The sequence below is a fragment of the Prionailurus viverrinus genome, chromosome A2 (assembly GCF_022837055.1).
Source record: "Prionailurus viverrinus isolate Anna chromosome A2, UM_Priviv_1.0, whole genome shotgun sequence".
NCBI lineage: Eukaryota > Metazoa > Chordata > Mammalia > Carnivora > Felidae > Prionailurus > Prionailurus viverrinus.
Genome location: NC_062562.1, coordinates 121,823,322 through 121,840,220, shown reverse-complemented (window position 1 = coordinate 121,840,220; position 16,899 = coordinate 121,823,322). Strand labels below are relative to the sequence as shown.

The 16,899-nt window shown below is 45.5% G+C and overlaps 1 protein-coding gene across 3 annotated transcripts in view; it reads left to right on the top strand.

Moving 5' to 3' along the window:
• The window catches only part of SCRN1 (secernin 1), a 65,071-nt gene that overhangs the window by 12,437 nt on the left and 35,735 nt on the right, over window positions 1-16,899 (top strand). For 2 of the 3 annotated variants that reach the window (XM_047850417.1, XM_047850419.1), the window contains exon 2: window positions 11,683-11,842. In XM_047850417.1, the coding sequence (XP_047706373.1) occupies window positions 11,684-11,842 (159 nt within the window). In that variant the 5' untranslated portion in view covers window position 11,683. Of the gene's footprint in view, window positions 1-11,094; window positions 11,221-11,682; window positions 11,843-16,899 lie in introns of those variants that run through there. The other variant, XM_047850416.1, reaches the window with a different exon arrangement.

The following is a 16,899-nucleotide window of genomic DNA, read 5'->3' as shown; positions in this document are numbered from 1 at the left end:
CATAGTCTAGACTTTCCTGATTGCATCCCTAAGATGTTATCTGCATTCTCTGTAAACTGATGGTTAGATCTGGAGGCTCTGTCGTCCTAATTTGATTTTTTTTTTATAAGCTTATTTACTTAGAGAAAGAGAGAGAATGAGCTGGGGAGGGGCAGAGAAAAAGAGAGAGAATCCCAAGCAGGTTCCACACTGCCAGCATTGAGCCTGATGCAGAGCTCGAACTCATGAACCGTGAGATAGTGATCTGAGCTGAAAGCTAGAGTCGGCTGCCTGTCCGACTGAGCCAACCAGACTCCCCCTGGCCCGATTCGTTAAGCACATTTTAGTTACACCATGGAACGTGTATCTGATGTGCCAGGGTGCAAACCACTGGTAAGAAAGGGTGAAGGAGCCAGAATAGGGATTGGCGTAATGGTGGCAGACCATCACCAGTGAGTAAGAGCGAGGAAAGTAAACATTTATTTGTAAATAAAAGTAAGCTGTGTACAGCCACAGGCCACGGTGCCTTCTGTATGCTTGCACATAAATTGGAGTGCTGTGTTGTATGTGGGGTATTAGTCCCATTTTCACATGTGGAAACTCTGTTTCAGAGAGCTCATGACCTGCTTGTCTCTTACAGGTAGTGGGTGGATTCAGGATATAAACAAGGGCCTATTTATCTTAAAGTGTATCATTCTCTTGCCTGTGTACACATGGGGCTGCTGGGCCAAGCGGGCATTGTAAAGGAGGACAACTGACCTGACAATGAAAAAAGAAAGAACAAAAAAAGCAATAGCCCGTGGGTGATGCTAAGTGGCACTTTCATTGGCCTCCGTGTCAGGGAGTGGAGGGGACAGTGGAGAGGACCCCCTCCTCAGCTCCAGTCTTGATGTCACACGGGAATGTGTGCCCAGTGTTGGCAGATCTTTTCTGAGATTTCAGAAGTCAAGTGTCTGAATTTCTATGAAAAATCTCTAGAATTGAAAATGTTCTATTTTTTAGTTGTTTTTTTTTTTTTGAGAGAGAGAGAGAGGGCACCAGTGAGTGAGGAGAAGAGAGAGAGGGAGAGAGAGAGAGAGAGAGAGAGAGAGAGAGAGAGAGAGAGAGAGAGACTTCCACGCAGGCTCCTGACTGTGAGCATAGAGCCCGACGTGGGGCTTAAGCTCACAAACCGCGAGATCATGACCTAAGCCAAAGTCGGATGCTTAGCCGATTGAGCCAACCAGGCACCCCCAGAATTAAAAATGTTAGCTGCAAATTCAGATTAAACAAACAAACAAAACAAAACACTATCTAGGACAACACCCTGGGCCAAACCAGACAAAATGTGCCGCCTGCCGCCCCTGTCCCTCCTCATGCTGCCCTAAGTATGTCGGTTGAAGATTGGTTCTGCAGACCGCAGCGGGCAAGTGTCGCAGGGACGAGTTGCCTCTGAAATTAAAGAAAGGGGATATTAAGTAGCTCTTAAAAGGCATCCACTGGCAACGAGGCAAATCTTCAACAGATGAAAGAGCATTTAATACTTCAAGGAAAAAGCCAGTTTCTGAAGTCTGAACAGATCAGACGTTAACAAAGGGACCGCCCTCCTCATCCGTGTACCTTTTCTCATCCTCGTGAGGCTCGAGCCCTTGCGGTGGCCCACATGGTGTTCTGAGCACTTGGTAAGTATTTGCAAGTCTCTGCTCATTTCAGCCCTCACCATAACCCTGTCGTTACCCCGTCAGAGAAAGGTGACACGGGCCTGAGATTCACACCAAGCTTGGCCCCGAAGCCTGCTTACTTAACAACCTATATGGTCTTTCTTTTGTTAAATCGTTCCTCATTCAAAGCACAGAGTATTAGAAGCTGGGATTTCCTGGCTCTGGACTCCCAAAGCATATGCCCCACTATCTTGAGCTTTCAACAAAACACTTAGTAGGGTATTTCTTCCAGGCAGAGCTCGATGAGCCTTGCATCAGCTTCTGTTAGCATTTACATCCAATGTCTAGCTAGAGAATTCCTTTCCCGAACACCTTATCTATTCTTTACCATTCCCACAGTAGACACCCGACAGAAAAACCAATTTGTAAGCGATTATTAGCATTTGTCCTGTTTTCAGTTCAGCAAGAATGCCGATCATTTAAAAAATGAATTTATCAGGAAATAAAATAACATCATAAAATAAGGTCTTCTTGGCTTTTCTGGAAGCCGGTAATTCACAGACACCGGATTTAAGCCTACCCAGTCCGTTCGGGAAAGCTGGGAGCTTGGGGAGTAAGGAAGCCTGGCCGGACATTTGGGTTTCGTTTCTGTGTGCAAGTAAAGGCACTTTGTCACAGTTACTTGCGAGACAGTTAATAAGCTTCTAGCTTGTAGAGGTAGTCATTTTCTTCCTCTCAGGCAGTTTAAGCCTCTCTTATTACTGGGTAAGGTGACTGATGAGGGACACTCAGGAGCTTCATTGGGATAAAAGGGCAGGGCAGTCTGGCAGTCAGGCGAAGAAAACCCCTACCCGGGCTCAGAGCATTCATGCCCTTCAGTAACAACTCCCTGAACTTGAGGACAAAGACCTCTTCTCGCTTGCGGCTTCCTCCCTCCTTGTCTAGACATTCTGCAAGTGGTCTCCTAGTTACAGGGGTGCGGTGCGCCAGCCCTGCATGCCTGTACCCAGCCTGTGGGCACCAGCCAGAGGGTGAAGGTGCAGATTCCGCCCCCCCCCGCCCCCACCCCCTTCCTGTGCAGTGAACTCCAAGGAAGCTCAAATATCTTGTTCCCACGAGGAACTCGGGACTCCTAAGAAAAGTTTGATAAGGAGGACAATGGTGGTTAGAAATTGAGCTCTGGGGGACCTCACCACAGCTGACAGCAGCAATCTCTAAAGCTGTGCACCTGCAGTACTGTGGCCTCTAGCCACATACGACCATTTAATTAAATCTTTTAAATTGTGGTAAGATACACAGAGCATGAAGTTACCATCTTAACCATGCTGTTTAAGCGCACAGTTCAGTCGTGTTAAGGGTATTCGCACTGTCGTGCAACCAGTCTCCAGAATTTTTTGTCTTGCGGGGCTGAAACCCTGAAACCCTATACCCATTCCCCCTCCCCCCACCCCTGGTAACCACCTTTCTCTATGAATGTGACTACTCTAGGGCCTCATATAAGTGAGATTATATAGTGTGTGTGTGTGTGTGTGTGTGTGTGTGTGTGTGTGTGTGTGATGGGCTTATTTCACTTAGGGTAATATGGGCTACCTTAATTTTAAGTTATTTAAAAATTCAGCTCCTGACTTGCACTGGCCATATTTCAAGTACTCAGTAGCCCCATCTGGCTAGTGGCCACTGTATTGGACAGCACAAATACAGAACATTTGCATTATCGCAGAAATTTTTTACTGGACAGGGCTCGTCTGAAGGAAGACAAATGGCTTATACAGAGAAGTGGCTGGAGGCGGGGGCTGGGAAAAGTACCGGCTATTTTTTTTCCTTACCATTCCAGCTGGTGAATAATCCGACTCCTTTTCTCCCCCACAGAAACAATAGCAGCTACCTTCTGTTTTAATAGTTGCAGCTTGTACCCTTAGCCCAGCCTCCAGTCTTCCTGTAGCATAGGACATGAAGAATAATCCAGTTTGAGAAAATACACACTACAGACTACGGATAAATGTACTTTAAAACATTCTTAGCAAGTACGCCTTAGGAAGCACCTGTCAGTTTAACTATCCATGGGAGTTAAATTGCAGTGTTTCATTAATCGGAACTATTAGTTTATCGCTTACTTGGCAAGAATCCTAATTGGTATTTACCACAAAGAAGCCTTATTCAGTAGACCTACCCTTTAAGCCTGTTGCTTTTAAAGATTTTTGCTTGAGACCCACAGTAAGAAAGAGAAATATTGTATCTCCTCCCAGTTTATGCACACACTTACATGTTTACATGTATATACCTGAACTTAAAGTTTCTTGTAACAACACTTACCCTTATTAAGTGTGATGCATATATTGTTTTATTAAAAAATGTTTGTCTATTAAAAAAAAACAACAAAAAACCACTGATCCTATCCACTGAGTCGATTTCATAACCCTCAAAAGGGCCACAACATGCAGTTTGGAAAACACGGCTTTAGGTACAGCTAGGTTCCATTTCAGGCCTGGGGTGAATGCTGCTCCCCATCTCTCATGGGATGACTCAGAAAGTGGCTAAGAATTGCATCTCAAGGGGCGCCTGGGTGGCTCAGCCCGTTGAGTGTCCGGCTTCAGCTCAGGTCATGATCTCGCGGCTCGTGAGTTCGAGCCCCGCGTCGGGCTCACTGCTGTCAGCACAGAGCCCACTTAGGATCCTCTGTCCCCCCCCCCCCCACCCCTCCCCACTCCTCCCCGCTCACGGTCTCTCTCCCAAAAGTGAAAAAACATTTATAATAATAATAATAAAAAGAATTGCATCTCAAAACAAGCAAGATTTTTTTAAAAAGCCATCAATCAGGCTTTATTTCTGAGGAACCTCTGTTCACTCATTTTAATGCCGGTTTAAGTAGAGAGTAGTTATGATAAAAAAAAAAACCCCGTTTTCAAATGGTTATACTGTTTTCTAAAGCCAAATATAAACAAATGAACACTTTTTCATGCAGTAAATTTCTATATTAGCATGTGCGATTGGGAGTTCATTGAATTTTAGTTTTCTTTGTGGAGGGGAATATCACATCATAATACTATATAAGGTTATTGAGGGGAAAGGCAAAAAAAAAAAACCCCTTAGTTTCTGGTGTCATGCATGAAAAATTGAATAGTTTATAAAAAATCTTGTAAACACAGATGTCAAAACGCATGTTTTATACGGTATGTAGATGAGTTAACTTGTCCGATTTTTTTTTCTTTTGTCGTGTAACTCTCTGGTATGTTAACTAGTGTTTTTGACAGATGATAGGGACAAAATGGAGTTTCCTTGAATCACGTCCAGAAGCATTTCATCTCAGGGTCAGCAGAGAATTGGCTTCCTGAAGAGCCCGTTCTTCTTTTCGCCTCAACAGGGGGGCAACGCCGCGAGAAGCCTCCCCACTATTTGTGTGAATAATAGTAATGAAAATTTGCGTGCTCCTTGAGGAATTCTGAATTAGGCAGGCTGTAGAAAAAAGTAAAAGAAAGTATCAGAGCATAATTATGATAATGCCGAATAAAACATACCATCCTTAGGGAATGAGGGATGGGCAAAATGGGTGAAGGGGGTCAAAGGCATGAACTTCCAGTTATAAAATAGATAACTCCTGGGAATGTAAGACACGTCATAGCAACTATAGTTAACAATATATATTATACAGTATTGCATATTTGAAACTTGCTAAGAGAGTAGATCTTAAAAGTCCTCATCACAAGCAAAAAAGATTCTATGTATGGTGACAGATGTCACTGAGATTTATTGTGGTGATCGTTTTATAATGTGTCCACATACTGAATCATTATGTCGTATACCTGAAGTTAATATAATGAATGTCAATTGCACCTCAATAAAAAAATGTCGTCCTGGGTGCTTGGGTGGCTTAGTCGGTTGACCATTCGACTTTGGCTCAGGTCATGATCTCATGGTTTGTGAGTTCGAGCCCCACACTGGACTGACTGACTGCTGTCAGCCCAGAGCCTGCTTCAGATCCTCTGTCCCCCTCTCTCACTTCCCCTCCCCTGCTTGTGCTGTCTTTCAACAATAAATAATAAACATTTCTTAAAAATGTCATCCTGATAAGAATGTCATAACTGATAAGAATTTGCCTGTTTTGAAATTTTAGATGTGTCAGGACACAGAAGTAGAGACAAAGTGTTTTCTTTAAAATAAAATTCTAGGGGCGCCTGGGTGGCTTAGTCGGTTAAGCGACCGACTTCGGCTCAGGTCATGACCTCGCGGTCCGTGAGTTCGAGCCCCGCGTCGGGCTCTGTGCTGACAGCTCAGAGCCTGGAGCCTGTTTCAGATTCTGTGTCTCCCTCTCTCTGACCCTCCCCCATTCATGCTCTGCCTCTCTCTGTCTCAAAAATAAAATAAAACGTTAAAAAAAAAATTAAAAAATAAAATAAAATTCTAAAATCGGTACTGTATATAAAGTGTAAATACTTGTAGGAAAATCAGAAATTAAGGGAAAATATGAAAAAATTAGAAAGAATTCAGTGGTCAGGCTCCTACTATTAATATTTTGGGCACATTTCCTTTTAGTCTTTTCTAGGCATAGTTTTACATAATTAAAATAATTTATTTTGGATCTCCCTCCCCAGCCGTTTCTCCATGCAGTTAAAAATTCTTCGGGGCGCCTGGGTGGCTCAGTCGGTTAAGTGTCCTACTTTGGCTCAGGTCATGATCCCGCCGTCTGTGAGTTTAAGCCCCGTGTCAAGCTCTGTGCTGACAGCTCGAAGCCTGGAGCCTGCTTTGGATCCTGTGTCTCCCTTGCTCTCTGCCCTGCTTGTGCTCTGTCTCTCTGTCTCTGTCTCTCTCTCTCTCTCTTAAAAATCAATGAACATTGAAAAACTTCACAAACATTTGTAATGGCATTGATGTAGCATGAGTTTTCAGCTACTGTGATGCTGGACACTTAAGTTTCAGTTTCACACCTGTATAAGTACTGCTGTGTTGAACATTTTTGTGCATAAACCTTGTCCGTGTTCCTGATCGTTCCTTAGGGTGAATATATGGAAATAGAATTACTTGTCAACCCCTTCATTTACATCTAAGGAGCTCTTTCTGTCACAGCCAACTTCTTTGAAAAATTGCCAGTGTGCCCTGGCTCCACCTTCTACCTAAAACTCGGCTTAAAAGCCTCCAGTGGGTTAGACATCCGTGTCTATCATGGGATAGACACTGAAATCCTTGCCGTGGTCTTCAAGGCTTAACATGGACTGGCCTGTCTCCCTGCTTCTCCAGCCTCTTCCCCATTCTCTCTGGCCTCAGCTCTGGCTTTTTGATTTATTAGCTCCTTGCCCTTTCTCCAGCCGCAGGACCTTAAAAGCTGCTTATCATATGTCTGACACTGTCTTCCTCCCCCAGCCATCTCTTCTTTGTGGAGGAGGAGGTGAGATGTCTGCTCAGAGGAGGTGGTTGGAGGTTTGAAAAGAAGTGAAAGTCTCAGAAGTTCATTTAGGAGATAAAAAGTGGAATTGTTCATTTAGTTCATTTGGCGGATAAAAAGTGGAATTGACCAGAGAAGTATCCAAAAGATTTCTAGGCAGTAATGGGAACACACACATGGTGTTTTCAGGGTTAGGAATATGAGACTCACATCAAGGGAAATGAATTGGTACCCAGGGCTTTGATCACCTTCAGCTTCTTGAGAGCAAGTTTGCTTAAACTCAGTCCACCAGGTGAGTTCGGTAGCTACTTCCTAATGTTTGTTTTCTGGGGTCTTCTCGAAACGTGCTATCTCCTCTTTGGTAATTCCGTTTACATGGATGAGAGCATATTTTGTCATTAGAATATGTGGAGCGCTGCCCAAGGAAGCACTTAAGGGATTATTGGAAGGCTTAATGTGAAAATCTTCATTTCTGGGTTTATTGCGAGGTTATGGTGACGCTCTGTCCAATAGCATTCCTATTACTTGGTAATGAGCTGTGTGGCTAATTACATTTAAGCTAATTAAGGTTGTTAATAAAAATTCATTTCCTTAATCACACTAACGGTGAGGCTAATGGCCACCATATTGGACGCTGGAGGTAGAACGTTCTTCCGGACAGCATTGATCTAGAGAGTGGAAAAGGATCCAGCAGAGTCATCTCTGGGGCTAGTAAGTGCCTAGAATGGTGATCCAGGAAAAATAAATGGACAATTACCCTTGGCTGGTTTGCTACTGGGTGTGTTACACACTTTGCTGGTTCATTTAGCATTAAAAAAAAAAAATAGGCATTACAATTCTGCGCCCTTCTGGCATTCCCAGTCTTTCACAAGATTCAGTGGAAAAGCCAGCCTCTCTGGGCCCACATACCCCTGGGCTTGTGTTGCCTACATCCCGGTCATGGTCACGTGACCCATACATCTCGCTGACCAAGCAGATGTCCTGACAGAAGAATAGAATAGGTGCTTGTCAAAGCCCTGTTTTATTTATTTTCTACAGATACAGCTCATAAATGCAAGACCAGTGCATTGCTACCATTTTTAAGGACCCCTGCTCATAGGGGAGACACCAGCACTTTTGAAATGACCCAATGATAGGGGAGGAAGGGGAGTCGTGTCACATAGGAGAGGCATTACAAACGCAGGTAAATGCATCCCTTCCCATCTTATCTTCCGGATTTGTTTCACTTTATCTGGCTCAGCCAGCAATTCTTCCCACCCTCAAATTCTAGCAACTCGCTATTAAAGCATTTTGTCTTCTAATTATTCTAGGTCTTTCGTACACATACGGAGTTTTGGTTAACTTCTCCCTGCTTCTCAAGTCTGAAGATAATGCAGTTCTTGTGAAAATAGAAAAGGATAATTGGAGAAGGAACTGGAATTTTTTTTTTTTTCGTCTCCTTGCCGGTTCTTTCTCACAGCATGAGTGGGGTAGTGTTCTGAGCTCTGAGGGGATTATTTTAGAGCTCTGGGCTCCTCCACTTGTCGGTGCCCTCGGGTGCCCAGTGCAGGGAAGGACTTTGGACAGCCCAGGGTGTGCACGTACAGACGAATCTGAAGCAGCCTGGATGCAGACATAGCAATAGGGTCCCTCACAGAGATGTTGCCGACTCTGCGACTGGGTAACTGCCCCAGTTATGAGTGAGGTGGATTTGACTGGCTTGACTTGTAGAAATTTTGAGATGCCGCTCTGTTTGAACAGTCAAAACCCAAAGAAAATAGCTTATGCTCACGTAGCTTTCACAGCTTGTGAAGTATGTTCTCAAGCATCACGTCATTTGATACAATAACCTTATGGCCTGGGGCAAAACAGTTGCAGAAGGGAAAACCTAGGCCCAGAGAGGGAAAGTGACTTGCTCAAGCTCACACAGTAGTAGGTGGTGCGGCTGAGCTTTGAATCCCAGTGGCTTTGCTGGGATCATTGCTTTACTTCTCACTTGCATTTGGAATCATTAAATAAAACACATTGACGACACACATATGACGGTTGGCTTAATAGATAATGTTTGTCGAGGGCCTATAGTAAGGGTTTGGGAAAGGGGCTGCTGTGGTTGGGTGGCCCGCGTCCTGCCCTCAGGCATCTTTATTTGAAACATTTGAAGCAGTACATTTACAGACAAATGCACATCATCTTAGAACAGACTGGAGGCCTTATGGATGCTGAGGAAATGAGAGTCCTTTGTAGAAGGCATCCTGAAAGGAAGGGATTTTGAATCCGATCCTGAAGGAAAGGCACAGACCCGGGCAGGGAGTCCCAGCCAGGTGCAGAGGCATGGTGGTGAGAAAGAGCCGTAGAGAGTTGGCTTCGGTGTTTTGTTTTTTTTTTTTAATTTTTTTTTCCAACGTTTTTTATTTATTTTTGGGACAGAGAGAGACAGAGCATGAACAGGGGAGGGGCAGAGAGAGAGGGAGACACAGAATCGGAAACAGGCTCCAGGCTCCGGGCCATCAGCCCAGAGCCCGACGCGGGGCTCGAACTCACAGACCGCGAGATCGTGACCTGGCTGAAGTCGGACGCTTAACTGACTGCGCCACCCAGGCGCCCCATGGCTTCGGTTTTAAGAAAGACGAAAAGAGCACTTGTTTCTCATTTTCTGAAAATCTACCCTGCAGAAGACATTGCGCGCAGCTGGGTTTACGGCGCTGCAAGAGAGACGTGGTTCCCCTGCCTTCGTATTGCTTAGCCTTTGGGTGGAAAGACCGAGTGTTGATTGTTGGTAGTAAAACCATTACATAAAGATTTCAGGTGGAGATTTGCTATAAAGGAAGACGAGGGGATTCTGCGAGAGCATACAATACAGCGATGTAAATTCGACTGATGTTTGGCGCGCGAAGGAGTCAGTTCACTAGGCAAATGGTTTTGGTATAAGGAACAGAGAGAGGAGTGCTCAGGAACAGGGGTGAAGCATGTGCAAAGGCCGTGGGAGGATCGGAGGGGCTGGAAAAGGGTCTGTGTGCTGGAGTTGAGAGAACAGAGTGGCGAGTGGCATGAGACGGGGCTGGGGAGGAGGCATGAGCTTGATCGGATTTTGGTGCTTTATTCTAAGAACCATGGGAAATCACTGAAGGATTTTAAGCAGGGTGACACAACGGACATGATCAAATCTTCCTTTTAAAAAACCACTTTGGGAGCACCCGGGTGGCTCAGTCGGTTGAGCGGACGACTTCGGCTCAGGTCATGATCTCGCGGTCTGTGAGTTCAAGCCCCGCGTCGGGCTCTGTGCTGACAGCTCGGAGCCTGGAGCCTTTTCAGATTCTGTGTCTCCCTCTCTCTCTGACCCTCCCCCACTCCCACTCTGTCTCTCTCTCTCTCTCTCAAAAATAAACATTAAAAAAAATAATAAGGGGGCGCCTGGGTGGTGCAGTCGGTTAAGCGTCCGACTTCAGCCAGGTCACGATCTCGCGGTCCGTGAGTTCGAGCCCCGCGTCAGGCTCTGGGCTGATGGCTCAGAGCCTGGAGCCTGTTTCCGATTCTGTGTCTCCCTCTCTCTCTGCCCCTCCCCCGTTCATGCTCTGTCTCTCTCTGTCCCCAAAATAAATAAACGTTGGAAAAAAAAATAAAAATAAACATTAAAAAAAATAATAAAAAAGATCACTTTGGCTGGCACGTGCCAGTGTTTTGGAGGGGGAATAATGGTGGCTGTGCAGTAACTTCTTACTACTGGTGGGGATCCAGGCTAGTATTGGAGGCTTGGTGCAGAGTGGTGGTAGTGGAGATGGGGAGAAGTGGATACTTTCCAAAGAGATTTACAAGATCGAATCTACCGGTGGAATTTAGTGGTATGTTAGATAACAGAGAAGCAGATGATAAGGATAGTTCTTGAGCTCCAGATGTTCCAGTGACATGGATAGTTCATTGGATGGCCAATGAGATAGAGATCTGTGGGAAGGGACCCAGTTTAGGGAAGAAGAGGATGAAGTCAGCTTTGGGTATCAGGGAGGCATTGGGCCTATGGGTCGGGAGCTCAAGGAGAGAACTTGGCTGGAGTCAGATGTGCAGGTCATGGGCACCTAAGTGACCAATGGTCATGGATGAGTTTTTCCAGGAAGAAAAGAGCATTAAATGAGGAAGGAAGAATCAAGCAGTGAGGACGCTCAGTGGCCAGGTAGAAGCGCACAAGCCAGCCCAGAAACACTGGAGAGGTTGGAGGAAAACCAAGAGATCCTGGAGTGTTATGTCATGGAGGTAGAGTAAAAATATACAAAATAGGGGGAGTATCTTTCACTTTGTCTCTAGACCCATTTCCCCATCACCACCCCAAAATCCGTTACATCCCGAGAAGCCACACATCTCGAGCTCCAAGACAGTTGGGGAGGACACTGTTACGAGTACATTTAATGATTTTTCTATTACTGGGACAGATTGCCATGTGTGTTTTCTGCCGGGAACAATAGGCTCCTTTCCGTTCTCCTACATCATTGCCCTTTGGCTGCCACTGCAGATTGTTGCAAAACCGAGCTAGTTTAATCCCACGGAGCACTAACCGCTATCTGGTCTCCGCAGTTCTGCTCCAGGCGCCCTACCTTCCTGTGCCAGCTGGGATCTCTTAATGAACTAGCCGCACACAGTTCGACACTAAAACTGCTTTCACTGGTGAAACTGTCGAATGTTCCACCTTAGGGCTGTTTCCATTCTCTCCCTTTGCAGGATGGCTGTCGCTCCTCCAAGTTACTGTTTTGTGGCCTTCCCACCACGTGCTAAGGACGGTCTGGTGGTATTTGGGAAAAACTCAGCTCGGCCCAGGGATGAAGTACAGGAGGTTGTGTATTTCTCGGCTGCTGATCATGAACCCGACAGCAAGGTTGAGGTAAGTCCTGTGCTACAGTCTCTCGTTACCACTCACTCTTGCCTCTGGCTTTGCCCAGCACACTTTCCTTAAGCCTGCTCACCGGTCAGGACTGTCCTGTTAGTTCTGTTGATTCCTGTTCCCACGTGGCTTTGTTCATAGCCTTAGAAACCGGATCGCGTGGAGAATACCACGTTCATTGCTGTGACCCTTGTTAAGTAAAATATTGACATGGCTCCCAAGTCGAATGTACAAAATAAGGTATATTCGTAGAAGTCTAGTATCTATCTTTGTCTCATTTACTCTACTCCCTTTTTCTCCTATAGATGTTCCACGTTTTGAAAAATATTTTCGTTTGCGCATCTAAAACACTACATATGGGGGCACCTTGGTGGCTCAGTCAAGTCCCACTCTTTGATCTCTGCTCAGGTCATGATCTCGTGGTTTGTGGGGTGGAGCCCCATGTCGGGCTCTGCGTTGACTGCACGGAGCCTTGTTGGGATTCTCTCCTTCTCCTTCCTCTCTCCCCCTCCCTCACTTGTGCATGCTCTCTCTCTTGAAATAAGTCAATAAATTTTTAAAAATTTAAAAGAAATTATCTGTGTACACAGTTGTGCACACGTGCTTGCATGTGCGTGCGCGCACGCGCACACACACACACACACACACACACACACACAATTATCCCAGTTCCTCTCCTTTCTTGAATGGGTAGCATGCCCTGTACACTTTTCCCCACTTTGATTTTTTTTTTAACTTAAATCATATCTTGGAGATCACTCCATACGGTAACTAGGGGTAGTATTCATTACTCACTTAGAGCTGTGGAGCGTTGGAGTCTATGGATGTATCCTAGTTTAATCAGTCCCATGTTGCTGGACACTTGGGTTGCTTTCCAGCCTTTTGTTATTGCAAATATTTTCTTGTATTTTGAAGTGAATAATAGCCCGGTGTATCTGTCACAGTATCTGGTCTTGGTTTGTGTATGTGTATCGTTGTTAAAAAATGATCTATCCATTCCTGCCTTGAGTGCTGAAAAATCAGTTTTTGTCAGTCCTTCTTTGGGATATGTGCCTAGAAATGGGACTGTTGGATCACATAGTAGATAAGTCTGTAATTGTTTGGTTATTATCACATTGCCTTCCCTAGGTGGAGTACTTGCATTCCTACTAGGAGGGTGACAGTGCACTTCTCCATATGCTCAGAGTGCATCGTCAAGCTTTCGTGACGGCTATTTTAGTCTGCTGTTTCACTACATTCTTTCACTGGTTGTCTCAGCTTTTATCGTGCATTCTCTTGGGTGTTCCAGGTTGATTGTTATCAGCACCTGCGAATAGAGTCTGAGTGTTCTTACATCTCTGTTTCTTGTCTGATGGATTGGCTGAGCTTGGATCCGACGTTAATATTTAGTGGAGATAGTGGGTATCTTTGTCTTTGTTTGTGACCTGAGTGAGGCAGCCTTCAGCGTCTCTCCAGTCACTAAGGGGCTGGCTTTAGGACAGAGATTTATACAGTTTTATTTTAAGTATTTTAGAAAGTATACATCAGTTTCTGTTTTTAGTGGTTAAGAAGAACCCCCCAGGAGCAGGTGTTGAACTTTGTTAAAGGTTTTTTGTTTTTTTCCAGTAACATGGATTTTTTTCTTTCAACTTATATGACAAATGGAACCATCTTGTGTTCACGGAATAAACTTCTTGGTTATGGTATGTTTATTTGCGTGTGTGTGTGTGTTTTAATGGTAGGGTTTTTTTTTAATTTTTTTTTTTTTTTTGAGAGAGAGAGAGAGAGAGAGAGAGAGAGAGAGAGAATCTTAAACAGGCTCCATGCTGAGCATGGAGCCCAATGCAGGTCTGTATCTCACAACTCGAGAGATCATGACTTGAGCCGAAATCACGAGTCAGAGGCTTAACCGACTGAGCCACCCAGGTCCCCCAAGGGTGAAGAATTTAGAGAAAAAACTCTGGGCGAGTAAATTAACAAGCTGTTTCCACTGACGCAACTTCTGCTCTTTGGTGTTCTGGGTCTTGGAAAATAAACTGATTTTTCTGCTAACTGTGCTGGGTTTTAAATGGGCATCCGTCAAGGTGTATTTTATTTTCTTACCCGAATCTTTGTCTGTTTCAGTCCTTTAAAAACAGCTAAGCAGCACCGGAGAGCAACAGAACTTTACAAGGAGCTGCTTATGTTGGGTGAATGGAAGAGGGGCGAGGAAGCGGCCAGGCAGCATGGGGCATGACTTGGCATGGGTTGTGTGCCGTGGGGGAGGTGCAGACTGTGTCCCCAGGACATTCACCAGAACCACTCGCCTCTCCTCTCGCGCCACTAACTGGGTCCGAGCATCTAAGCTTCAGTAGGACGTTTCTTTTATATAGGCGGAGAAAAACACTGGGTTCTCTGGCGACCGTGCTAGCTAGGTTTTTCGATTCCTGAATGTTTGACTGTCCGTGTCGTTTGGATTTGAATGTTTCTCTCTTCCCGGAACAGAGTGGACTCTGCGTGGATGAAGTTTGCAGGTTTGAGTTGTGACAGGTTTGACTTACTAGTGACCTTCCCTGCCTGTCTTCCCTAAATGTTTCTTTTTTTCCGAAGAGTCATACAGACTGAAACAATGCTTGGATTTTTCACGTGGGCAGATTTAATTTCCCAGAGATAGCTGCACCAAATCCCATCCTACGTGCACTTCTTACGGTGTCATGAACACTCCTCCGTGGAGAGGTGAGGCTGATGCCCCCCTCCCCTGCCCTGAGTCTGGGTGAGGGCTTGTGTTTGCTCTGACCTGCGTGGCATGCTGGAAGAGAGTCTTTGTGACCTCCAGGGCTGGGTCACGAAAGGATTTGGCGCCTACACGTGTCTCTGTCTCTTGGGATCTGGCCCTGAGAATCCAGGCACCAGACTGGAAGGAACCCAAAACCAGCCCACATACAGAGAGCGCAGGGAGGGGCCCACATGGAGAGGAACCGGAGTCCTTCAGCCAGCGACCAGCGTCAGCTGCCAGATGTGCGAGTGAATGGCCCTTCAGACGGGTCCAGCCTCAGACAGTGTGGAGTGGAGAGTGTCGTCTCTGTCGTGCCCTGTCCGATCTCCTGACCCATCGAGTTCGTGAACATAATAAATGCTTGTTTTACACCACTGCATTTGGGGATCACTTGTCAGTAGCCATGGTAACCACAGCATCCCACAAAAGCCACTTATAAATATGTCTGAAATAGAGGTTTTAGAAAAATTTGTTTTCTTTTGGGAGGGATAGGCTAAATAACGCAATATTTTCCTTTCACGGGCACCGTCAAGTTTAGAAAATAGGCTAGATTTCTTTCCCTTGTTGACTCAGAGTATATTGCCACTCGCATGTGCTGGAGGTTACGTGATGTGGTTCGACACACATCAGAATCAGTTTCGAAGGCAGCCTGACCTCTTTTCTGTGCTGCCCACCTGTGTCTGGAGCTGCCTCTGTGCGTTTCCACATCCGTATCCTGTGAGTAATAAAATAACGTCACGGTCAAAAACCAAGCTCATCTTCCCCATCTCCTCTGTTCTTCTTCCCCTGTCAGCACCACCATTGTCTGCCCCGTAGTTTAATGTAGAAACCAGGGAAACGTTGACCCTCATTTTCCCACACGCCTCTGGATGCATGGGGACGGCTGTCGCCAAGTCCTGTGGCTTCCTCTGCTGTGTCCCCATCCCCTCCCCACGGCCCCTAGCTCATTCGGACCCACCGCCACCTCCCTGCTGCTGTAATCTGCTTCTTCATCCCTGGCTCTCTTTTTCCTAGATTCTTCAGCCTGCAGGGTCACCAGAATTTTCTTTTCAGAGCAAAACTCTGTCCCTGCCTTGTTTCAAAAACGGTTGTGTTTACAGGATGAGAGTCCAGGCTGATTTGTATGCATTTCAGAGCTCTCCCTGACTGGCACCCGGCTCACTTTCCCTTTGTGTTCTTTTCTTTTAAATTGGTAGACTTAATTTTTTTTTTTTTTTTACTGCAGTTGCAGAAAAATGAACAGAAAGGACAGAGAGTTCCCATATAGCCCTTCACCCTTTCACCTCCCAGTTTTCCTTATTATTAACATGTTGCATCCGTGTGGTCCAGTGTTATAATCCATGAGCCAAGACTGATACATTATTACTAACCAACGTCTATCATTTGCCTCAGGGTTGGCTTTTCGTGTTGTGTATTTCCATGGGTTTCGACAGATGTAGACAATGATGTGTATCCACCATTATAGCCGGCATAAGGTATAGAAAATATTGTCTACAGAATACTTTCTCAGCCCCAAACATCCTCTGTGCTCCCCCGATTCATTCCTCTCTTCCTGACCCCTGGCAACCACTGATGTATTCACTGTCTCCACAGTCTTTGCCCTTCCTGGAATGTCATATATTTGGAATCCTACAGTCTGTAGCCTTGCAGATTCTTTCGCTTAGTCGTACGCATTGAAGGTTCATCCATACTGTTTCCAGGCTTGATAGTGCAAGTTTAGTTCTGAAAAGTATCCCCCTGTCTGGATGCACAACAGCTTAGCCTTCCGCTCATCTGGTGAAGGACATTTTGGCTGCTTCCAAGACTGGGCAAGTATGAACAAAGGTGCTATAAACATTTATGTGCACGTTGTGCTTTGTTTTGCCTTTTAGCCCTGCTCCCCTCCTATGTGCGGGTTTTTATACGGACATAAGGCTTTTAACTCCTTTGGGATACTTTTAACAAGTAAAGATGCTTTTTAATGTAATTTTACATTTTGAATAGGTAATGTATCCGTGTGGTATTAAAAAGGTTTACTCTCGGGGCGCCTGGGTGGCGCAGTCGGTTAAGCGTCCGACTTCAGCCAGGTCATGATCTCGTGGTCCATGAGTTCGAGCCCCGCGTCGGGCTCTGGGCTGATGGCTCGGAGCCTGGAGCCTGTTTCCGATTCTGTGTCTCCCTCTCTCTCTGCCCCTCCCCCGTTCATGCTCTGTCTCTCTCTGTCCCAAAAATAAATAAATATTGAAAAAAAAATTAAAAAAAAAAAAAGGTTTACTCTCGGGCGCCTGGGTGGCTCAGTCGGTTAAGTGTCCGACTTCGGCTCAGGTCACGATCTCATAGTTTG